This window comes from Agrilus planipennis, unplaced genomic scaffold (genome assembly GCF_000699045.2).
Source record: "Agrilus planipennis isolate EAB-ADULT unplaced genomic scaffold, Apla_2.0 scaffold101, whole genome shotgun sequence".
Classification (NCBI taxonomy): Eukaryota; Metazoa; Arthropoda; class Insecta; order Coleoptera; family Buprestidae; genus Agrilus; species Agrilus planipennis.
Genome location: NW_020438899.1, coordinates 279,518 through 303,229, shown reverse-complemented (window position 1 = coordinate 303,229; position 23,712 = coordinate 279,518). Strand labels below are relative to the sequence as shown.

General features: G+C 34.8%; 1 protein-coding gene across 6 annotated transcripts in view; it reads left to right on the top strand.

The window, feature by feature from the left end:
* Positions 1 to 2,048: 2,048 nt before the first annotated feature.
* The window catches only part of LOC108735610 (maternal effect protein staufen), a 48,553-nt gene continuing 26,889 nt past the window's right edge, over positions 2,049 to 23,712 (top strand). For 5 of the 6 annotated variants that reach the window (XR_003230873.1, XM_025973251.1, XM_025973250.1 and 2 more), the window contains exons 1-4: positions 2,049 to 2,179; positions 2,262 to 2,348; positions 2,481 to 2,647; positions 15,221 to 15,460. Coding sequence is in view for 5 of the 6 variants with exons in the window: in XM_025973251.1 (XP_025829036.1) it covers positions 2,086 to 2,179; positions 2,262 to 2,348; positions 2,481 to 2,647; positions 15,221 to 15,460 (588 nt within the window). In the remaining variant the exon portion in view is untranslated. The remainder of the gene's footprint in view (positions 2,180 to 2,261; positions 2,349 to 2,480; positions 2,648 to 15,220; positions 15,461 to 23,712) is intronic. The other variant, XM_025973252.1, reaches the window with a different exon arrangement.

The window sequence follows — 23,712 nt, the reverse complement described above, 5'->3', positions numbered from 1 at the left end:
AAATTATTATACTCATAAATAATTAAATGCAATAATGGTAATTTTTTACATTAGTTGACATTGGAATTGAGACATGAAGTTTAGTGAGGTAGGTAGTACTCACCAAGTAAAGTAGTGTGGTAGTATTTATTAGAATTTTGTTTATTATTTGTTTAAAAATCAATGTGACTGAGATACAGGCTCTACTGTGTCCATCAAACATCGTTTGTCCAAAAAATTATCCTCCTAACATTATTCCAATATATCAGGCCGCCTTCGGCGGGCAGGGGCATTACAGGGACTCGAGTTTGTCATAAATCTACCTAACTAAACAATGGACGTCATCAATGCATATTTGGCGAGAACAGCTGACGAAGGGCTGCAGCCAGGGGCGAACCAACCGGAATTTCCCCCAATTAAGAAAACTTTAGTAGCCTGTATCTCAAGCTACATTGGTTTCCGCATGGAATTAATACTACCATACGATTCTACTTGGTGAGTACTACCTATCTGACTAAACTTCATGTCTCAATTCCAATGTCAACTAATGTAAAAAATGGTCAAATAATCTTATTTGGCAATTTTTCAGTATAGTGAAGAAGTAAATTAATTAGATATTTGAAAATACACTAGTGATCTTTTGAAAATAATTCATTCTGACATAAGAAGACTACATTTTTATTTGCGAATACAAAGGCTATTTCCCAAATTTTAGTAGATTACTCTAGCTAACATCATATATCATACCAGACTAACTGGAATATATATAAAACAAGAAATTCAGTAAAACTCTCAGATGCAGAAGTTGAAATTAACTACAGATACTTAAATAGCCAAATTAATTAAAATTACAGTGTTAAAAATTTTGGTAAATTTGTCTGATTTAAATTCAAGGAATTCACACAATACTCTAGAAGAATTAACCGGTTGAAAAGTTTTATATTAGGACTTCTTGACTGAAGTTTCCTGCATAAACCTTTAAATAGAATGGATTTTAATTCGTAAGAGCATTAATATAAATAAATCGCATTTTGATATTCCCGAAAAGAGATGAATCTAAAGAATCTGTGTTGTACATTTTCAATTTGATTTGAATAAATATTGTAAAAAGGCTATCAAACTCGTAACGCATATATCAAGATTAATCTAAATAATGAAGTCAGTTATTTCGAAACACTACCGCCGAGTTCGGTTTGTATTTAATTTTAAAAATCGTTTAACTCGGCTAAAACACTTTGTTTCCTTCTCCTGTAATTTTGCAATATGTATAGCTTCCAACTGAACTCCTTCATATTTTCGATGGCTTGATGGCAATAATCCATATTATTTTCAGGAAGAGAATGATGTATATAAACTTCTTTGGTAACAACGTTCTCTGCTTTCATGAAAGTACATTTTCTAGTATACATCATACAATAGGACTGGAGACTGATGATACAAGATGAATTAATAATTATCTTTTCTAAATTTTCTGAAGGGCACTTTGATATTATCTCTTTGTTTTCTGCTGCTAGACATAGCTATGAATTTTGACTTAAGTGAATGAACTCGAGTTCTTTAAATACCGTTGTATGAATGGAACATGATTTTGGGAATTCTTTTGGTTCGATATGTTGTACTTCGCATGCTGATTCCTCAAAAATGTCTTTGTTATACCATTTGAGCAGATTAATTTTGGAATATGACTATTTTTTGGTTCCATTTTTGTTTAATCCAAAATAAGTAAGTGGGATTATAAAATGAAAAATTTGATTTTGTATTGGGATAGGATAAGCATATGGACGAATGGGTGTAAGTTGCACATCTATTATTAAGGACACTGATAATTTTATAACAAAAAAGTTTTGAGATAATAAAATAGTAGGTGAAATAACTTAATATGCAGATAAATGTTCCTTGTTGGTTTATCTTTCAGATTTGAAGGCAGTTTCATTAGTTCTGTTAAAAGAATATTTGGTGTTGTAGCTTTATGTGACAGTGTACTAATTTGTGCAAATGAGATATTTGTTCTAAATCTAAAGTAATATCGTATATTCCAAGATCTCTTGAGAGGCTGTTAAAACTTGTTGATTATATTTTTTAATTTGAAAACAATTTTATTTGTCAATGGCTTTTTTAATATTCTTATATTTCGGTGTAATAATGAATGTGGGAGAAGGAAATATTTTAGGGAAGTTTCATAATTTTGGGTGTTTGGAAGGTAAGCTTAATTTTCAAAAATGTTTAAGTCAAATTATTGTTGGTATGCTCTTGTTTAAATATTGGTATATTTTGCACTTTAGGTAATATTGAACTAGAAAATGGAAACTTGGTTTTTATTGAAGGTTCAACATATGATACTGGTCATACATATTTATTAAAAGCAGCAGGTTAGTGAACATTAATATTTAGTTGTAGCAACATATAAGTAATGTAGTTATTAGATGTGTTTTTTTTGATAAGATTTGCATTATTTTAAAATGCTTGTTATACATTTATAGTAATGTTCTGTTTAAATGCAGGTGAAGATTTTGAAACATTCTCCGACATTAATGTGGATTTAAATATTCAATCCAAAACTGTTACGGAATATTCTAGACATAATCTTCAAAAATCGTCATCCATGCTAATTAATGAGTTGGCACAGTTCAATAATATCAATTTGGTTCATTCACTGGTAGCGGAACATGTAAGAATTTGTGACATTTATTTGTATAAATTGAATTGAAGTAGCTTTCCTGTAAAATACGTTACTTCACTTATTATATTAAAAAAAAATAACTTGTATAAAGGGAATTACTTATGTCAGGCTCGAAGCAACATTTAACTGATCTGACATTGCGTTTGTTAAAAGTTATTTGCCATATTAAATTATAATTTTATATAAACTAAAACTGATAATGTAAATAAATGAGGTATTGTGAGAATATTCTAATATATTGTGAGAATATTCCAAAAAAACAAAAAACTAAAATAATCGGTAATTTTTTTACATTAGTTGACATTGGAATTGAGACATGAAGTTTAGTGAGGTAGGTAGTACTCACCAAGTAAAGTAGTGTGGTAGTATTTATTAGAATTTTGTTTATTATTTGTTTAAAAATCAATGTGACTGAGATACAGGCTCTACTGTGTCCATCAAACATCGTTTGTCCAAAAAATTATCCTCCTAACATTATTCCAATATATCAGGCCGCCTTCGGCGGGCAGGGGCATTACAGGGACTCGAGTTTGTCATAAATCTACCTAACTAAACAATGGACGTCATCAATGCATATTTGGCGAGAACAGCTGACGAAGGGCTGCAGCCAGGGGCGAACCAACCGGAATTTCCCCCAATTAAGAAAACTTTAGTAGCCTGTATCTCAAGCTACATTGGTTTCCGCATGGAATTAATACTACCATACGATTCTACTTGGTGAGTACTACCTATCTGACTAAACTTCATGTCTCAATTCCAATGTCAACTAATGTAAAAAATGGTCAAATAATCTTATTTGGCAATTTTTCAGTATAGTGAAGAAGTAAATTAATTAGATATTTGAAAATACACTAGTGATCTTTTGAAAATAATTCATTCTGACATAAGAAGACTACATTTTTATTTGCGAATACAAAGGCTATTTCCCAAATTTTAGTAGATTACTCTAGCTAACATCATATATCATACCAGACTAACTGGAATATATATAAAACAAGAAATTCAGTAAAACTCTCAGATGCAGAAGTTGAAATTAACTACAGATACTTAAATAGCCAAATTAATTAAAATTACAGTGTTAAAAATTTTGGTAAATTTGTCTGATTTAAATTCAAGGAATTCACACAATACTCTAGAAGAATTAACCGGTTGAAAAGTTTTATATTAGGACTTCTTGACTGAAGTTTCCTGCATAAACCTTTAAATAGAATGGATTTTAATTCGTAAGAGCATTAATATAAATAAATCGCATTTTGATATTCCCGAAAAGAGATGAATCTAAAGAATCTGTGTTGTACATTTTCAATTTGATTTGAATAAATATTGTAAAAAGGCTATCAAACTCGTAACGCATATATCAAGATTAATCTAAATAATGAAGTCAGTTATTTCGAAACACTACCGCCGAGTTCGGTTTGTATTTAATTTTAAAAATCGTTTAACTCGGCTAAAACACTTTGTTTCCTTCTCCTGTAATTTTGCAATATGTATAGCTTCCAACTGAACTCCTTCATATTTTCGATGGCTTGATGGCAATAATCCATATTATTTTCAGGAAGAGAATGATGTATATAAACTTCTTTGGTAACAACGTTCTCTGCTTTCATGAAAGTACATTTTCTAGTATACATCATACAATAGGACTGGAGACTGATGATACAAGATGAATTAATAATTATCTTTTCTAAATTTTCTGAAGGGCACTTTGATATTATCTCTTTGTTTTCTGCTGCTAGACATAGCTATGAATTTTGACTTAAGTGAATGAACTCGAGTTCTTTAAATACCGTTGTATGAATGGAACATGATTTTGGGAATTCTTTTGGTTCGATATGTTGTACTTCGCATGCTGATTCCTCAAAAATGTCTTTGTTATACCATTTGAGCAGATTAATTTTGGAATATGACTATTTTTTGGTTCCATTTTTGTTTAATCCAAAATAAGTAAGTGGGATTATAAAATGAAAAATTTGATTTTGTATTGGGATAGGATAAGCATATGGACGAATGGGTGTAAGTTGCACATCTATTATTAAGGACACTGATAATTTTATAACAAAAAAGTTTTGAGATAATAAAATAGTAGGTGAAATAACTTAATATGCAGATAAATGTTCCTTGTTGGTTTATCTTTCAGATTTGAAGGCAGTTTCATTAGTTCTGTTAAAAGAATATTTGGTGTTGTAGCTTTATGTGACAGTGTACTAATTTGTGCAAATGAGATATTTGTTCTAAATCTAAAGTAATATCGTATATTCCAAGATCTCTTGAGAGGCTGTTAAAACTTGTTGATTATATCGTTGAACGTTAATTAGTCAGGTTATTAGAAACATTTTGAACTTTAATTAGATTTGTTTGAATTGACGATTCGAACTGATAAAATTTGTACAAGATTTTGTTTGTTTTTTTATCATTATGTTATTTAAAATGTGGGCATTTCTTTCCATTAATTTTAACGTATCATGATTTTGTTTACTTAACTCTATTATAGGCGGATGATGAGGATATCGTGGGTAGAAAAGGTTAGAAATGAAGAGGTATTAGAAAGAATAGGAGAACAGAGGACTCTGTGGAAGTCAATAAAAAACAGGCGAGATAGGTTGGTAGGACACCTTCTTAGGCATGAAGGTCTAGTCAGAGACATATTAGAGGCAGAAACAGGAGTTAGGAGGGGTAGAGGTAGACCTAGATTAGATTACTGTTCGCAAATAGTTAAGGATGTGGGCTGTTCTAGTTTTAGGGAAATGCGAAGTTTAGCTCAGGATAGGAAAGAGTGGAGGTACGTGTCCAACCAGTCTTAGGACTGATGACCTTATGATGATGATGATGAACTCTATTATTACATTAGAATAATATTCTTCATTATTCAAATCCATTACACCAAACATCGTATGTAAAACATTACCAACAAGATAATCCACCCTTTTTTCGATTTCATTTAGTTGATTTTTAACTAGTTAAAATGTGCCAGAGTGTGAATATGATTATTTTTTATTATATAATTATAGTTTTATTATCTAATTGTAATTGACGAAATTCAAAAAGTAATTTATCTAGCTGGAAGTGCTATTGATAAACAGATTAGATTACTGGTCGCAAATGGGTTGTTCTAGCTTTAGGGAAATGAGAAGATTAGCGCAGGATAGGAAAGAGTGGAAGTGCGTGTCCAACCAGTCTTAGGACTGACGACCTTATGATGATGATGAAGATTGTTTTAGAATTCGGTTTTATTTAATAATTTACAATCAGGTAATGGTCGTATATAATCCTTTAATGTTGCGCGCCAACATTCTGTTGCGCCATTGGATTGGTTTAGGATGATAAGTTTTTAAGAGTGTCTAATTTTGAATAGCTCTACCGATTACGGGTAGTTTCATTAACTAATTCGCCGCCATGGGAATGAATTCGAGCCGGTGAGCGAAATTGTTTAAATCACTCCAGAAGTTGTTATTTCCTTGGGTTAATTAAACTAAAGGTGATTTTATCAATATCAATCCCTTCATTAAATTTAGTGGGAGTTGCGGTTATCGTTAACAGTGCTTCAAAATTTTGACTTATTCCCGAATCTCCGTAAGTACTACATTGAGGAACACAACAATATTTCGTATTTCTACTTTTATTAGCAACAGGTTTCAGTGTGTAATTGTGATCCATCTGATTATGTCTAAACTTTACCTCCACTTTATACCAATAAGTGTCGTTCTTAGACAACTTCTAAATTTCGCCGCCAGGGGCGCGCGGATAATCTTTGCATCGCCAATGGTACTTAAAGGTTAGCAATAGGACATTAATTTGTCGGAGTAGTAACGCAGACTATTCAGTCATTTTTAAGAAAATGAAATATAAAAGAATACCATGCGCCTTATAATAGAAAAAATTGAGAGCTGCGCAGGTAACAACATAGCGCTGTCGTCCAGTTCTCTTTCAACCCTCGAAGGGAAATCACGGCTAATAGAGAATAGAGATCTAGTATAAGCGAACAGTAAATCTAATAAAGTTAAATAGAGTTGTGACAGTGCAAAAGTGATGAGCGACGGCTCGCACAAGGAGCAATACAAATAAGAACCAGCGGTAATAAGCACGGTTCTTTGAAACAGCAACTAATGGACGTAGATACTACAATGAAGCGAAAAAACAATAAAACTGAAAATCCAAAACCAAGTGAAGAAATACCAAACAAAGATACATCCCACTACTTTAACATAGTAAAAAAATCTCTGCAAGACAAAGAACAAAAACAGGATGAAAAGACTTACGAAAGTCACTCCATCGTGGAAACAAAAAACAGCTATACGCCACTTGAGAATCTGGAAGAAGATATGGATGTTAATGATGAAACTAACAACGCTTGGAAATCAACCCCTGAAAATAAAAACAAGAAAAACCAAATTGTACCACCGTTGGTATCAATGGCATAACAAAAAACCATATAGATTTTATTACAAATATAAAAACGAAAGTGAGAAAGGGATTTCATATTAAATATAGAAAAGATAAAAATAGCGTTTTTGTCTATGATAAAGAAGAACGAAGACAATTTCAAAGGACCATAAAAACTGACGGAATACCGTTCTACACTTTTTCCGAAAAATAAGAAAAACACCATGCTTTTGTCGTGAGAGGACTTGGTCCATCGCCAGACTGCAAAACAATGTCGAACGAATTAAAAAACGTCTACGAAATAAAAGTTATCAGCTGCTGCTGAATGAAGAACACAGTCGGTCGCTCTATCTTATTATCGCAAATAGCAAAACAAATGTGAAAATTTTGAAACAAAATGCAAGAGTAGTAGATTGCATCGTAGTACGATGGGAAAGGTACTACAACAAAAAAAAATAATATAGTGCCACAGGTGCCAATTTTGGAGACATGCAACTACAAACTGTAACCCAGTACCAAAATGCATGAAGTATGCCAAAGAGCATCTTACCAAGGAATGTGATATAGGCGTAGAAGACAAAGTGAAGTATGTGATTGCGATGGTAAGCATACGTCGAATAATATTGAGTGCCCTGTATATAAGCAACGTGTGTAATTTGTGAAAGACATAAAACAGAAACCAAGGAAACATCAAAATTATTCCGCTAACAAAATCAGACCAACAACAACGCAAGTTATGGAAGCCAGACAAAGAGTAGAGGAAGGCCCAATAAGAGGAGAAATTGACAGACTTCTTAGAGTTACTTAAGGAATTTAATAAATTAAATAGCATGATAAATATTAAAAACACACTCACGGCAATCAAAGAATTAAATATTCTTTTAAGAATTAAATATTCTTCAATTTCATGTTAAATATAGAATATGGAATATAAACTCAAAATTGCATCTTGAAATTTTAACAACTTAAATGCAAAAATAGGCCATTTAATTCATTTCCTACAAGCAAAAAATATAGACATTATGTTGATAAACGAAACAAAGCTCAATCAAAGACATAGAATTAAAATTAAAGGCTATCAAGTAATCAGACGCGATCGCTCTATAAATAAATAACGAAAAATCGAAAGAGCACGAAGTCATAGCAGGGGTACCACAAGGGTCCGTACTAGGACCAAAACTCTTTACCTATTCATTCATGACTTATCGGAATTCTCAAAATCAAAACTGACTTTATTTGCGGATGACAGTATATATGTTAGATGCTAGGATAAGTCGTACAACTGAACATAAAAGTAGCATTTTGCTGACTATGTAAAACCGAGATTATAAAATGTAAATCGTCGTTATTAAGTTACTCTAGCTTCATACTATACCTTGTACATTTTGTACATCGTAAAACAATAAATGTTCAATTTTTTAAAAAGATAATTTTATCATTTGAGCATTTAACTTATATACACACACTCATATTATGTCCAACCAGCTAATTATATACTGCAAATGCATGCAAACAAATTAATGACATTTTATAAAACTTGGTACCTTTCAATAAACGAAAATAAAACGGAGCAAATAGTTTTTACGAAAAAATTCACAAATAACAAAATAATAATAAATTTAAAATCAATAACGAGATTGTTGTCCCCAAGAAGAGTGTAAAATATCTTGGTGACTTACTAGACTATCGTCTAAAGTTCAAATCACATATCAAAAACAGCAGAAATTATATACATAACGGACTATATCAAAGAAAAATCCGAAAAGTTTTACAGGACGCGACTCTATCACAATCAATTATTAATAAACACTTTTCGGTGGTAAAGATGTTAAAAATCTAGCTAGCGAAAGTTCTTCGACTAATTGACAAGGGTCAGTAATGCTTTCGTTTGGGACAGCTATTTCTAATTTATCATGAATTATTGCGATTGGATTGCCTACATTTCTAGAACTATCGTTAAGTTTAGTACGAAATAGTTCAGATTCGAATTGTTGTGTTAGAATTTTTAGCAGTTCTTCGAGATCTGAAACGGCTCTATTCGAGATTACTTATTCACTTTTTCGTTTAAGTTTTTGTAAGATCGTTGCGAGTACTAGTATTTTATATCCAGGATCTACCGAATTGTATACAAGACGTGTCATGGACCTAAATTTTCATCATCATCATAAGGTCGTCAGTCCTAAGACCGGTTGGACTCGTACCTCCACTCTTTCCTATCCTGAGCTAATACTTCGCATTTCCCTAAAACTAGAACAACCCACATCCTTAACTATTTGCGAATAGTAATCTAACCTAGGTCTACCTCTACCTCTCCTAATTCCTGCTTCTGCCTCTAATGTCTCTGACTACACCTTCATGCCTGAGAAGGTATCCGACCAACCTATCTCGCCTATTTTTTATTGACTTCCATAGAGTCCTCTGCTCTTCTATTCTTTCTATTACCTCTTCATTCTAACCTTCTCTATCCACGGTATCCTCATCATTCGCCTGTAACACCACATTTGGAACGCTTCTATCCGTTTCTGCCGCGTCCACCGTCCATGTTTCGCATTTGTACAAGGTCCCCTTTGAGCTGATTTTGAAGATCGAAACATGCCTGAAGTCGACGCTTCCTTTGCTCACCTGTGAGAAGGCAAGGGACAAATTTTGCTGCAACTCTTCTTATTAATTGCTTCTTTTATAATTTTACAAAATATTAATATCAGTGGTAGTTCATTTAAAATCCAATTATTACATTTAAAAAGTAAAAATTTGTAGAAATCAAAATTTATGTTGAGAAGAGCTGGAAAAGTATTAATGTCTTTTGATATCAGCGCTAAAAGGGATGTCTAAGCCTGTGATATCAATTTTAGATACCCGGAATAATCTTATAGAATGCTATGATCACATAAAATACGGTTTTTGGTGTGCTGACGACCTTTGGGTCAACTTATTCGTGCGAGCAAATTTTCTATGAACTTAATAAAGAATAAGCTAAGAAGCTAAATAACTGATCATATTTAGAGCCAAGGCTTGAAATAAAAACTAGTAGTTATGTGGTGGACTTCCAGCATCGGAAGTGGAAGGACCTCTGAAGAAGATCGCTACTTGTTCTAGCGAAACGTTAGGAGGCAACTCCAACCGACGGCGCCCTTTAGACCTTTTCGGAACAGTATTAGTTTATCAAGAGTAAGTTATTAAACTGATCAAAAGGCATTCTTGTGAAATAGAAAAACATTTCCCTATCCTGTAATCTCATTTCATCCATCAAATTATGGTAATCTTCCTGCTCTTTTCTAATATATTGGTCACACCCAATTTTATTAACAGTTATTCTTCCTAGTTTCTATTAAAATAAGTATCAACTAGACCTAATATTTACCTACCTTCTTTTTCGATAGCTGATTTTTTTATTTGCCCTATTTAAAGCAGATGAAGCCGCAACAAGTAAACAAGCGCTTTCAGTGAGAATTATTATGTGTTATGTGTGATACGCTTGTTTCCTAAATAGAAACAATTACAACTATGCATTTCAATTTTTTGTGTTTTCGTTTGTTTTGTTATGTTACTTACGTTTAGTGAACTTGAATGAAACTACAGACTATGGTTGGCTGCATGTATTTTATTGAATTTTTTGTATAACGTTGGGCTAGGTTAGATTGTGATGAAATAGGTTTTAAGTGCCAATCGATAAATCCACTGATAGGGATTTGGGGTGTATGAAGTCAGGGGGTCAAAGTAATGGAAAGTTAAAAAAAAAACTAGTTCAATAAAAGAACTAACTGAAGGATACTATTATTTGATTGCTTAGAGTCAAATATTTCGAGCGTAGTGTAATGTTCGTGGGTTTAACAAAACTATTTCTAAGACTGATAATGACAAAAACTATTAATTACACTAATGTTGATATATCACTATTCACTGTGCTATTTATTTCACTGCTATCACTGTCAATTTATTTCTCGATTCACTTCTGCAACGGTCAATTTATTTCTTCCTCTCTCGGCGATCGTATCTTCCTTTAAATACTCTTTTGTTTACTTTCGGGAACCTTCTGGAAACATTTTTTATTTTTTCTGTTTAACTGCTTCCCCAGAACGCAGGTACGACACACACCTTTACAAAACGGCGCACATAGTCGGCAAATCGATAAGCCGTTCACGCACACGTGTGCCCGATAGCACACAAACACACTCGTGCTCGCTACACTGCCCCTCCTTAAGGATGTTTCACTTTCCGTTTCGCCGGGTCATGCTGGAATCTGCAGTTCTCGCCTTCACGACATCTGTTCCGGGAACAGAAGTAACAGTCCACGGTCTTCTCATGATTAGTCCGGTTCGGGTTATTACTGCAAACTAAAATGTCAATTCCAGTATGGCGGAACAGGAGCTCGATCATGTTCTGTACTATCCTCCAATCTAGGTTGTCCAGTCCACAACCAAGCTTCGGAATCATCAGCTTCTGTAGGTTATTCTCAAGAAGATGTCCGCGGAGTTCCATTACTGTGTCCCAAAAGTCTCTATAAGTTGGTTTATCAGAGCATCTTCCTTTAGTTATTAGGTAATAAATTTTGCGTCGTCCGTCAGGCAGACAACACAACACAATGGCCACTAGATGATCCATTATGAAGATACTGCAACACCTCTCTAACCTTGTTTCGAAGAATAACCAGTTGCTTCCTATGTTCTTCTCCATCTGGACTTTCAACAACACGCTTTAGGATGCCACCCTCAAAACCATTGAGTCCCACTGAACCTATAACGATTTAGTACTTAGGTACAGGAAGAAACTTGCTGCCACGTTGGCCGTTTTCCGTCTTTTTTCCATTCCATTATCTTCTTCAAGTCTGGGTCGTTTTCTTGGTCGTGTTTTCTTCTTTTTTCAGGAAAGTGTATCGGCATTCTTGTGTCCGGTTTCAGGCCGGTGCTCTACGTCAAAATCATATTCCTGTAGTTTCTCAATCCATCGAGCTACCTGGCCCTCCGGATTCTTGAAATTCAAAAGCCACTTTAAAGCTGCATGATCAGTGCGTAGGGAGAATTTTCGTCCATATAGGTATTTACAAAAATGTTCTACACACCTTTCACTACAGCCAGTATCTTTCGCCTAGTGACACAGTAGTTTCTTTCGGCTTTTGATAAGGTCTTGCTAAAATAGCCGACTACCTTCTCTTGGCCATCTTGTAACTGCGAAAGAACGGCCCCCAGTCGCACATTGCTGGCGTCGGCGTCCAAAATGAACATTCAATTGGGCCGAGGATATACCAGAAAGGGGGCTGTGATTAAAGCCTGCTTCAAAGTCTCAAATGCCGGTTGACAATACGAATCCCAATGAAATTTGCGGTCACATTCGGTTAAACGTGTCTGAGGTTTGACGATATTGGCGAATCCATAAACACAGCGACGATAATACGTGCACAAACCAAGGAGTTTCTTATGTCGTGGACATTTTCAGGTACTGGCCATTCCTTCACGGCCTTTATCTTTTCTGGATCCTCGGCCTCGCCGTTCGCTGATACAACATGTCCCAAGTAAGAAACTTCCTCGCAGAAAAGGTTACACTGAGTTTCAAATTGGCCTCGCGTAACCGCTGGAATACCGCTTGCAAATTCTGTAGGTGTTCTTTAAAGGTGCTTTCAATCACTATGTCATCCAAGTATTCCAAGCAGGTCTTTCCAATTTAATCACTCAGGATTTTCTCCATCAACCTTTCGAACGTCGCTGGGGCATTGCATAACCCGAAAGGCATAACTGTAAATTGCGATAGGCCCGTGCCGATCTTGCATCTAAAGCAACTTGCTAGTATCCGCTCTTCAAATCGAGCGTGGAAAACATTTTCGAAAGCATATCCAACGTGTCATCAATCCGTGGTAGTGGATAACTGTCTTTCTTGGTTACGTTGTTGAGCTGTTGGTAAGCCACACAAAAACGGGTTGTCCCATCCTTCTTTACCAATACTACCGGCGATGTCTATGGACTTGAGGATGGCTCAATTATTCCGGTCTCCTGCATTTGGTGGATTATTCGCTCTGCTTCTTCCTTCTTGGCTAGGTCTTTGACGAATAGGCTGCGCATTACCGGTATTTATTGATCTTGTGTTTTACGATATTGGTCCTTCCCCTACCATTCTTGTCAGTGTCAAAGACGTCGGCATTCTGACAAAGTAGATGTTGCACTTTGCATCTCTGCTCACTGGTTAGATTCCTAAAATATTTGTCAATCACTCCACTTATTTCAACAGGCACTGTTTCAGAATTTACCTTTCGGGTTACAGCCTCCTGTCTATTTTGATGAAATAGAATTCTTCACCATTCAGTCTCAGAATGCGTCTTCTTAAATTCATGTCAAAATCGTATTTTTGTAAAACGTCCAGCCCAAGAATTACGTCATCTTTAGTATCTGCCACAAGCACTCGATGGTCAAAGACAGTCTCACCGATTTCAAGTGATACGTTAGCTTCGTCATGAACAACCACTTTTTGTTCAGTAGCCGTACGCAGAACCCACTTAGTTGACACGATCTGGTTAGAACCCTCGACTACGCTGGGCTTTACTATGCTTCTAGTGGCCCCAGTGTCCAAAAGAAACACGCATCTTCGTTCCACTTATTTTTCCATCTAGGAGTAGACTGTCATTCTGGTGTTTCAAGGTCTTTGTAAATTCGATAAATTCGGGGGCTTTTTGTCCGTGGGCCAATGTTTACCCTGTTACGTCGACTCTATCTGGTTTTCCTGCTGTTGACGTCGAGTACTTGGGAAAGGAGTACTTTTCCTACACTGCCTCCTCGTATAACTTAGTTTGCCGCAATTCTTAGCTTTCGAGTTTCTTTATCGAACTTGGAGATGATTCGGCAGACGGTTTCTTCTAAAGATTCTGATGAATCCGTTTCTTCACACTGTAGCCGAATCGCCCCTTGTTTGCTATAGGCCCGTTTGACAGTTTGTACTCCAATGCATCAGTTAGCGTCTTAGATCGGTCAAGGCGTATTCGTTGTTGAGTGTCATTGTCCCGAAGTCCATCAGTAAATGCCTCCACTGTCAACTTTTTTTGGAGTATTAGGATGGGCCAGTTGAGACAGTCTCGCAATATCGGCCTCGAATTCGATACACCGCTGTTAAATGAGCCTCGCCGTAGCGCAACTCTAACCGTTTTATCAACTGTTCATAATTCGCCAATTCTTCCGGGGAAAGGCTGTTCAAAATGTCACATGCATCTCTACGAAGCGCAACGGTCAACGCAGTGGCTTTTTCTTCAGGCGCCCAGTCATTCGCTTTAGCAGCCGCCTCGAATTGCTTGTGGTATGTGGTCCATGAGGACTTTCCGTCAAACGTTGGTGCTTTTACTCGTGTTCTTGACTCTATACCGCTTCCTTGGCTGATTTTTTTATCTTTCCATTAAAAATCAATTCTTTCAGTACTTTTATCTTCTCTTCTGTTTCTTGAATATTCTTATAAAATTTTTCTTCCCGTTTACTGTTCTACTATATTCTTCCAATTCACGTTTCAAACTTTTTGTATTGTGTTCCAGTTTTTCTTCCAATTTATTTTCCAAACTTACTGTTTCCTTACAATTTATATTCCAAACTTTTGCTGTTTTCTTCCAATTCACGTTTCAAACTTTTACTATTTTCTTCCAATTTTTCTTTCAATTTATTTTCCAAAGTTTTCGCCATTCAATTTATTTCTTCCACTTTCGGTAATCGTCTTTTCCTTTAAATACTCTTTTGTTTACTTTCGGGAACCTTCTGGAAACATCCGGATAGTTAATTTTTTATTTGAACTGCTTAACTGCTTTCCCAGGACGCAGATACGACACACACATTTACAAATACGGAGCACATAAAGAAAGACTCCCGCGGCTAGTCGGCGAATCGATAAGCCGTTCACGCTCACGTGTGCCCGATCGCACACAAACACACTTGTGCTCGCTACAGTAGCAATTGGTATTGAATTAAATAAATTGTGAATTACGCAATGCAGTACTTTTAATATTCATTCCTTCAATAAGAAATACTTAAATAAACTTATGGTCAGACAGTCGATGATTATTTTGTAAAATTGTTACTTAAAGGCATACATGTTATCTTATATAGATCCGGTTTTATATATTTGTTGCTGTAATTTACTTATAACTTAATGTATCGTTTGTCATCACTGCTAATTAAAAAAGAGAAATTTTGGAGGTGAAATAATTTGTGTTTTTAGGGACCAGCTCATCAGAAAATATTTACAGTACAATTGAGGTTAGGAAATGAAGAATATGAGGGGATTGGTAATAGTTTAAAGGAAGCAAAAAGAATAGCTTCTGCAAAAGCATTAAAAAACACCAAATATGAACATCCACCTACAAAAAATATCGAGATTCAGTTACGTGAATTAGCAAGTAAGAGAAATGAAGAAGTGGTATTTACAAATGAATACGGACATCAAATTACTTCATCGAAGGTAAATTTTTATCATACTTACTTTTATATATAATCGTAAACACAAGTTTTAAGAGAAAAGAATGACCAAAAACTATTTTGTTAAAAAATTATTTGAATGATATTAAGTTATATTTGTATTTATATCTTTTAGTATCTCATTGAAAATATTAGTGGATTGTCAAACAAAAATTATTTGTTCTATTGAGAATGATGAATTGTAGCATAAGCAAACACAAGTGTGATTTTTTATGCAAAAATTAAAGTATACTCTTTTTTTACGTATTAAAACGATAGGTACTTACTTAACAACACGTCTTGTGCATTTTGGATTAAAATATTTTTTTAAACGAAATCCTTCACCGTTATTTCCGGTTTTCACGGGAAATTTGCCTATCCTATATTTCGAGACTATACTTAGTATTTTAAATAAGGAGACTCATTTTACTTTTGCATCCACATTATACATTGGCAGACATGTTCTAGTCATAGTTATAAATTCAAGAAAGTAAAGTGGTAATAAATTGCAAGGAATGCTCTCGGTTGATTAGGATGGTCCTAAAACGCGCGAATTCGTAGGCATCATTGCGCCTTCTTTCTTTTTCTGCGACCTCATTGTATGCTTTTATGTTAAAATTTGATTCAGATATAATCGTTCAGTTGGCTCTTTTTTACCGTATTTTTATGATACTAATAAACATATTTGTTCAAATTTCAAAAAGCGTATCCCATTTTTATAGGATTGTCTTTGAACCAATTTTTTATTTACATGTCGCCTCAAAATACAACAGATAATTAAGTGGAACGTATGATGTAAACATGTCATGGTCATGCGTTACTGAAAACGATGTAACCTAAAGTTTTCGGACGTGTATAAAAAAAAAACAAATTTAAACTTTCTTTAACAACTGTAATAGCCAGCCAACTTTTAGGGCCCGAGGTCCCTCTTTTAGGTACTCCTCCCCCTAAGGCCCCCTTGATATATTGCTCTGTAATAATTCTCATTGGGTGCTCCGTTGCTGCTATGGCTTCCATTCGTCGACTTGAACGTTGCCCCCTCGTCATCATTAGATGTAGCTCCACTACTATTGTTCCAAGGTGCTGCTGCTGCTATTATCTGATTTTGAATATCCCATTATTGTTGTCAATATAGTTGTCCCCGTTTTCCTGTCTACAGTTTATCCCCTCTCACCACCAGTTAATTGCTGCCACCATTGTTGTGTTTCATTATTTTTTATCTGAAGAAATAGATTATGGACAGGGTCGGATCCCAGTCAAATTAGGTATTTTTGATGATATACTGACGCGTAAACTTCTGTGCCGTACAGGGAGTTTTAAATGCAACGGAAACATGAAGGTCGATAAAGCAAAAATTAGAGTAAATAGATAGGATGCGTATATGCATCTTAAAACATGATCATATTACGTCATAGGAGCATTTATTAGATAAGCATGTACCTAGTTAAGTTTATATTATCTGGAAGTCATTTTTTGAAAAAGTTAAACTTGAAATAATTTTATTGAGATGGAAGCTAACAAAAGGAGTAGCAATCAATATCTAACTCTAAAAACTAAATCATAAAAGGTCTAATCTAAATCTAAAGAAAAATCTATCTAAAATTACTGTGTTAGCAATGGTTCAAACGCTATATGAATTATCGTTGTTTTCATGTAAAGACGAACCACCTTATTACCTAAGCAATGCATATGACATTACTCCTTCTCTACTCTGATTGGATACGCCTTCGTCCAATATTGTTGAGTTGCTGGTAATTCGGAATTTTCTTGCGACTGTGTTTACAATACATAAATTTTTAATTTGAAAATTACAAACAAAATCAAAATAACAATTATTATTGTTATTAAAACATTATGAAATATTGCTTCCAGAATAATTTCTTTTATCTACTTAAATTATACATTTAAATCGTCCACATTTAACAAATGTTTATTAATTGTAATTTCCTTATTAAGGGGTTTTACTGGAATTACAAATAATGAGAAATTAAATACATCGTTTGAAAGTATACCATCATTAATTAAGTGAAAATAAATTGGTGTTCAAGAACAGTTTTAACTTCCTTAAAATCTATAAGAATAGCGGAATTCTCCTTTGTATAGAGTTCGTAATCACTCAAGCAAAATTGCACTAGGTAGTTCAAATTCAATAAATTGCATTCCTAATAATTTTCACTGATTTCACAAAAAGTAGGGTACTTTCTTTTTTTATTCGAGGGATAAATATGTTCAAGATTAAAAGGATTTTTGTTTACGTTAAGAATTGATAAAATATAGACGAAATGAATGACAATGGCCGGGTTACGGAGAAGGGAAACAGTGACTGTGCGATTTGTTTGATTTTTTATCTTCTTAATCTTTAAATTCGGTGCACATAGAGTGGCTGAAGGCGAACAACATAGTGAATAATCAAGGTAATATATCTAGAATAAACGCGAATATAATATGAAATTTACCCTCTATATATTGAAGGTATACGTTAATTAACCTCTTTCAGAATAAAACATATTAACCTATGCCAATAAAATGGAGGGACGGATAACGAAACTGCAGTGTATTTTGTCTAAAATAGATTATATTTTCTGAAAATAAATAACTAAGGAGAAGAAAAAATTATATCTAATATATACTATTAAGATCCAGTGAACGAACTTATATTTCGTTGGTTTGGATCTAGTTCGATTTACTACTCAATGTTTATATAGATTTACAATTACGAACGTTCAAGTTCACATAGCAATTGCAATAACTATAATTGACTTCTCAAGCTAGAAGGAACTCAACAACTACTACAACAACACCACTTAGAAGAATAGTAAATTTATTATGAAGCAGTAAGTTAAGTTAAGTAAATACAGATATATCGGCATTAACATCTTAAGAAACAGAAAAGATGGGCTGAGGGTATATTGACTTTCAGTATATCACTTTAGCCCCTTGTGTTATCCTTTGCGTTGAAACACAGAGGATCCTATAGTTATATCATCATCATAAGGTCATCAGTCCTAAGACTGGTTGGACACGTACCTCCACTCTTTCCTATCCTGAGCTAAACTTCGCATTTCCCTAAAACTTGAACATCCCACATCCTTAACTATTTGCGAAGAGTAATCTAATCTAGGTCTGCCTCTACCTTTCCTAACTCCTGTTTCTGCCTCTAATATGTCTCTGACTAGACCTTCATGCCTGAGAAGGTGTCCTACCAACCTATCTCCCCTATTTTTTATTGACTTCTATAGAGTCCCCTGTTCTCCTATTCTTTCCAATACCTCTTCATTTCTAACCTTTTCTACCCACGATATCCTCATCATCCGCCTATAACACCACATTTCGAACGCTTCTAACCTTTTCTTTTCCGCCGCTCCCACCGTCCATGTTTCGCACTCATACAACGCCGTGCTCCAAACATACACCTTTAACAACCGTTTTCGAATTTCTAAATTAACGGTTCGCGAGCATAGAAGTGACTTAGTTATATAATTTATATAAAATGAAAAAATTTCCTATGCTAAATGAGAAATAAATTATTCTTAGTCCTGGAAAATTCCTGTGCAAGCATTATGTGGTCAGCCTTTTCAGTTTTGACATTGATTGATCCATTTCTTCCCCACTTTGACTATCCATACCTGCTTTTCCGAAAAAGCAGTTATACAATTTCGTTCAATACTGATTTATCGTACATGCTGTAATTGATCAATTCGTTGCTTGGAAATATCAAGGGATATAATAATAATTTGGCTACTTGTAGGGGTGAATACGTCTGTATAAGATAAATGTGTTATTTTTAAGTCTATTAACTGAAATTCAAGTGTTTGCAAAGTAAAAAATTCAAATGTATAGCTGGAGCGACATACCTCTCGAGTCTTCGGTGTTGGGGGCAGTGGTGATAGGAGGCTACGGCGATGATGGCAGCGGAGGTATTTTTTTAAGTGAGTGACGGTAAACGGAGCACCACAGATTCAACGCGTAGGTATGCTCTAAACGGCCTAGAAACTCGTTCAGGACGGCCAATGGATTTGGGGCAATTTGAAATTACCCTAAAGAGGAAGATGTCTTTGCCAGTTTGCCTGGACTTGATGCGCCATGCGTTTTTGGCACTGGTTTTTTGCTCTTTAAGGGCGGTTAAGATATAAGTAGAGGATATGTTCAGGTCTAAGGAGCGGATGATACAAGAGAAGACAGGTCTAGCGATTGTTGGCTTGGATGTGGTAGGGGATTTGGATGATTGGTAGGGTTGGATTTTCATGTTTACGGATAAAAGAGCCTTGAGAGGAGAAAGTTCTTTCAAGTTCGGTCATAGTTCAGCTTATTCAAATGTCATAAGTGAGAGCTGTTAATGGTTCGTTAGTGCGTTCTTATCAATTGAATAGTGAAATAATCTGAAGTTATTGATCAGTGCCGCAATTAAGGGTCTGGCCTTAGGGCCAACCACAGGCTAGTTTTAAAATGGAAAATACAGTAGACGAGAATACTGCGCGCAGAATAGAAGAACTTCAAAATTATCTCAAACAAATAATTGACGAGCTGGCAAATTACGGACTTAGAATTAAGTTCGTAAAAGATGATGGAGATACAGAAACAAGGGGAAACGATGGAGATGATACAGAAAAAGTAAAGAAAAGGAAAAAAGAAAAGCTCAGTGACCTTGGCACGTCGGATACACAAAATACAAGGCAAAAAATTAATAGTGAAACGGTTAAAACAAGGAATAAATTTGAACCCTTGACAGAGGGAGAAGAAGTTTTTGTACCGGATCAAAGTGATAAAATGTGCACCAATAGTGAAGTTAACATTGAAGTTAAAACCACCGCCGCCGATCACTGCGAGAACAGAAAACACTAAAATGCTGGTAGAATTACTAGAACTAAATAAAATAAAAACAAGACAGCCATTAAAATGTGTAAATTCAGGGACAAAAATATTTACAGAGAACAGCGATGACTTTAGGAAAACAGCAAATATTGAATACTTCACTTACCAGCTGCCGGAAGAAAAAGAGCTAAAAATAGTAATAAAAGGACTCCCACCAACCATGGATATAGAGGAAATAAAAGAATCATTAGACGATCAGGGATTTAAATACAACAATGTTACAAGAATGGGAAATAAGAAAAACAAATTACCACTCATTCTTGTAAACACAACAAAAGATGACGAAGGCTTGAAAATGTATAAGGTGCAAAACATAGCTCAAGTTAAAGTGAATGTAGAGGCAAAAAGAAAACCAACAGAAACCAGACAATGTTATCGTTGCCAACGATTTGGCCACGTGGCATATCGCTGCAACATGCAACCGCGATGCTTAAAATGCGGCAAAAACCATGTCACACGTGAATGTGATCACACAGGAGCAGGTAAATGTGCTAACTGTCAGGGAAACCATATTGCTTCGAGTTAGTAATGTCCCGAGCACCCCAAATTTAAAATGGAGGAAAAAGAAAGGCAGAAACAAGAAAAACTAAATAAATCAATAGTTAGGCATATGATTTCTTATGCAGATATTGCCGGTAATAAAGAGAAAAAAGAGGAAGAACTAGAAGAAAAAATCGAAAAAATTTTAAGAAGTTTCATACCAAAAATAATTAAAGAAATTAATAGGGTTTAAACCAATCAAAATTATGAATTGGAACTGTAACGGTTTAAAAAATAAACTCGATGAACTAAATTGTTTCCTATTTGAAGAAGATATAGCTGTAGCATGTATTACATAAACTTGGCTAAAGAAAGAAGATAAAGTACAAATACCAGGATACAGAGTTATAAGAGAGAAACGACAAATGAAAGGGGAGGAGTTATTATAGCCCTGAAAAACCATTTATGCGGAGCAATAGAAAGATACCACAACCTAGACGGCAAGACGGAAGCAACAGGAGTAAAAGTTAAGATTAACAAGGAGATAATCAATGTAGTGTCAATGTACGTACCACCAAAAGGGCAAATTAAAGAAGAAGTGTTCCAACTAATAACTAAGGAAAAAACACTCATAGCTGGAGACTTAAATGCCAAGCATGAAAGTTGGGGCAGTAAGAGAATAAATCCAAAAGGAAATCAATTACAAAAAATCGTCAAAAAACTTAACCTAAAAGTACACGGACCAGAAGAAACGACAACCATTCCGAAAAACGGCAGTAGCGATGTACTGGATCTATTTATTTCTAAAGGAGTCTCGATAAGAGACCTAAAAGTTCACCACAAGCTAGACTCAGACCATTTCCCCGTCGTCGCGACAATAGGTACTTCGACCTATCTTAAACAAGAAACTTGTGTCAAAATTAATTGGAAGAAATATATGGAATGCATTAACCAAAGTAGCTTCATGACGACAAATGAAATAGAAAATATGATAACAGAAATAGAAACAAAACCGCTAGCAGCAATAGAAAAATCATCTTACACTACAAAAGTAACAGAAATCAATAAATACGCCTTAAACAACGAAGAGAAAGATATAATCAGAAGGAAAAACAGGTGCAAAACCAAATGGAAAAGATACAACAAATGGCAAGATAAAGAAGAATATAAGAAACTACAAAAAGAAGTAGAAGAAACTTTAGCTCAAACCGAAAAACACCCACATACTGATCTATGGAAACTATTGAAAAGATTCAGAACAACCGAATGTAAATGAACCTCTCAAAGATTATAACAATAAATGGGTTTTCGATAGAAAAGAAAAAGCTGAGTTAATCGCCACAACCTTCGAGAAACAATTCACAAACCTTATGGGGACAAGGACACTGCCACAATTAAAACAACAAATAGGAGATGATATTGAAATAACAGAAGAAGAAGTTGAAAATGAATTCAAAAGAATAAACGCCAGAAAAGTCACAAGGACAAGATTCCTAATAAGGCCCTTCAATTATGTTACAAAAATGAAGAAGTCATAAAATACACAACAAAATTATTTAACACAATCTTGGAAAAAAGACAATACCCATTCAAATGGAGATTAGCGACAATAGTAACTATTCCCAAATCAGGGAAAGACAGCAGTAAACCGGAAAACAGAAGACCGATCAGTATAATATGTGGACTTGCAAAAATTTTTGACAAAATACTATTAAGAAGACTACAGGAAGAAGCAGAAGATAAACAAATACTATACCCTACACAATTTGGATTTTCAAGAGGAGTAGGTGCCGTACATCAAGTAGCAAATTAATAACACATGTCGAAGAAGCTCTGAAAGAAGGACACAAAGTTATTCTAGCATCGTTAGATATAGAAAAGGCGTACGACACAGTATGGCGAGAGGGAATTCGGTATAAAATGAGACAATCAAACATAAATGAACATCTAGTTGAAATTGTTGAATTATTTTGAATAAGTGGAAGTAGGTTTTTATATGGGAATAAACGTTTATTGTAATGGAATTACAATTTTATGTACTCTACTCGTAGTGACACGGAATAATATTATTTATAAAAATATATAGTAACTATAGCAAACTTACAAACTAGGAAATTACATTAGAAGGCTCTTTTATAATAGCATAAAGTACAAAAAAAAATGAACTACTTATAATTATTAAGTTTGCACATGCCTATGTTATTTCTCATAAATATGAATTTATCCTTAGACAATGCTCTGGTAAACATATCAGCATATTGATTGTTTGTATTTACATAGTTAAGGCTGATAACATTTTCGTAATAGTTTATGTTTGCAGCGCTTGTGAAATTCACTATTTTTAATGACGTTGATTGCACTTTGATTGTCAATGTTTATAATCACAGACTGTTGTTTATATTCACTTATTTCCTGTAGTAGTTGTCTTAGCCACATAGCCTCTTTAGTGGCAGCACAAGCAGCCATGAACTCTGCCTCTGTTGTAGATAAGGCCACTGTTTGTTGCCTTTGGGAGGACCACGTAATGGCGGCTCCATTCTTAAGAAAGACATAACCAGTTGTTGATCGTCTTGTTTCAACATCGTTGGCGTAGTCAGCGTCACTGTACCCTACTACATCAGTGCTGTTTTGCTTTGACATGTAGCACAATCCACAATCTTTAGTATCTTTTAGATACTTGAGTATTCATTTGACGGCATTCCAGTGAGATTCATTATGACTATTTAAGAATCTACTCACCTGACTGACTGCAAACAAAATGTCTGGCCGGCTTACTGTTGCTGCATGTATGAGAGATCCTACGGCTTCTCTGTAGGGATATTTCCTTTCAGGTAGCCCATCAGCCTTCATGAGTTTGACATGTGGATCAGCCGGAGTTTGCTTCAGTCATATTGAACTTCTTTA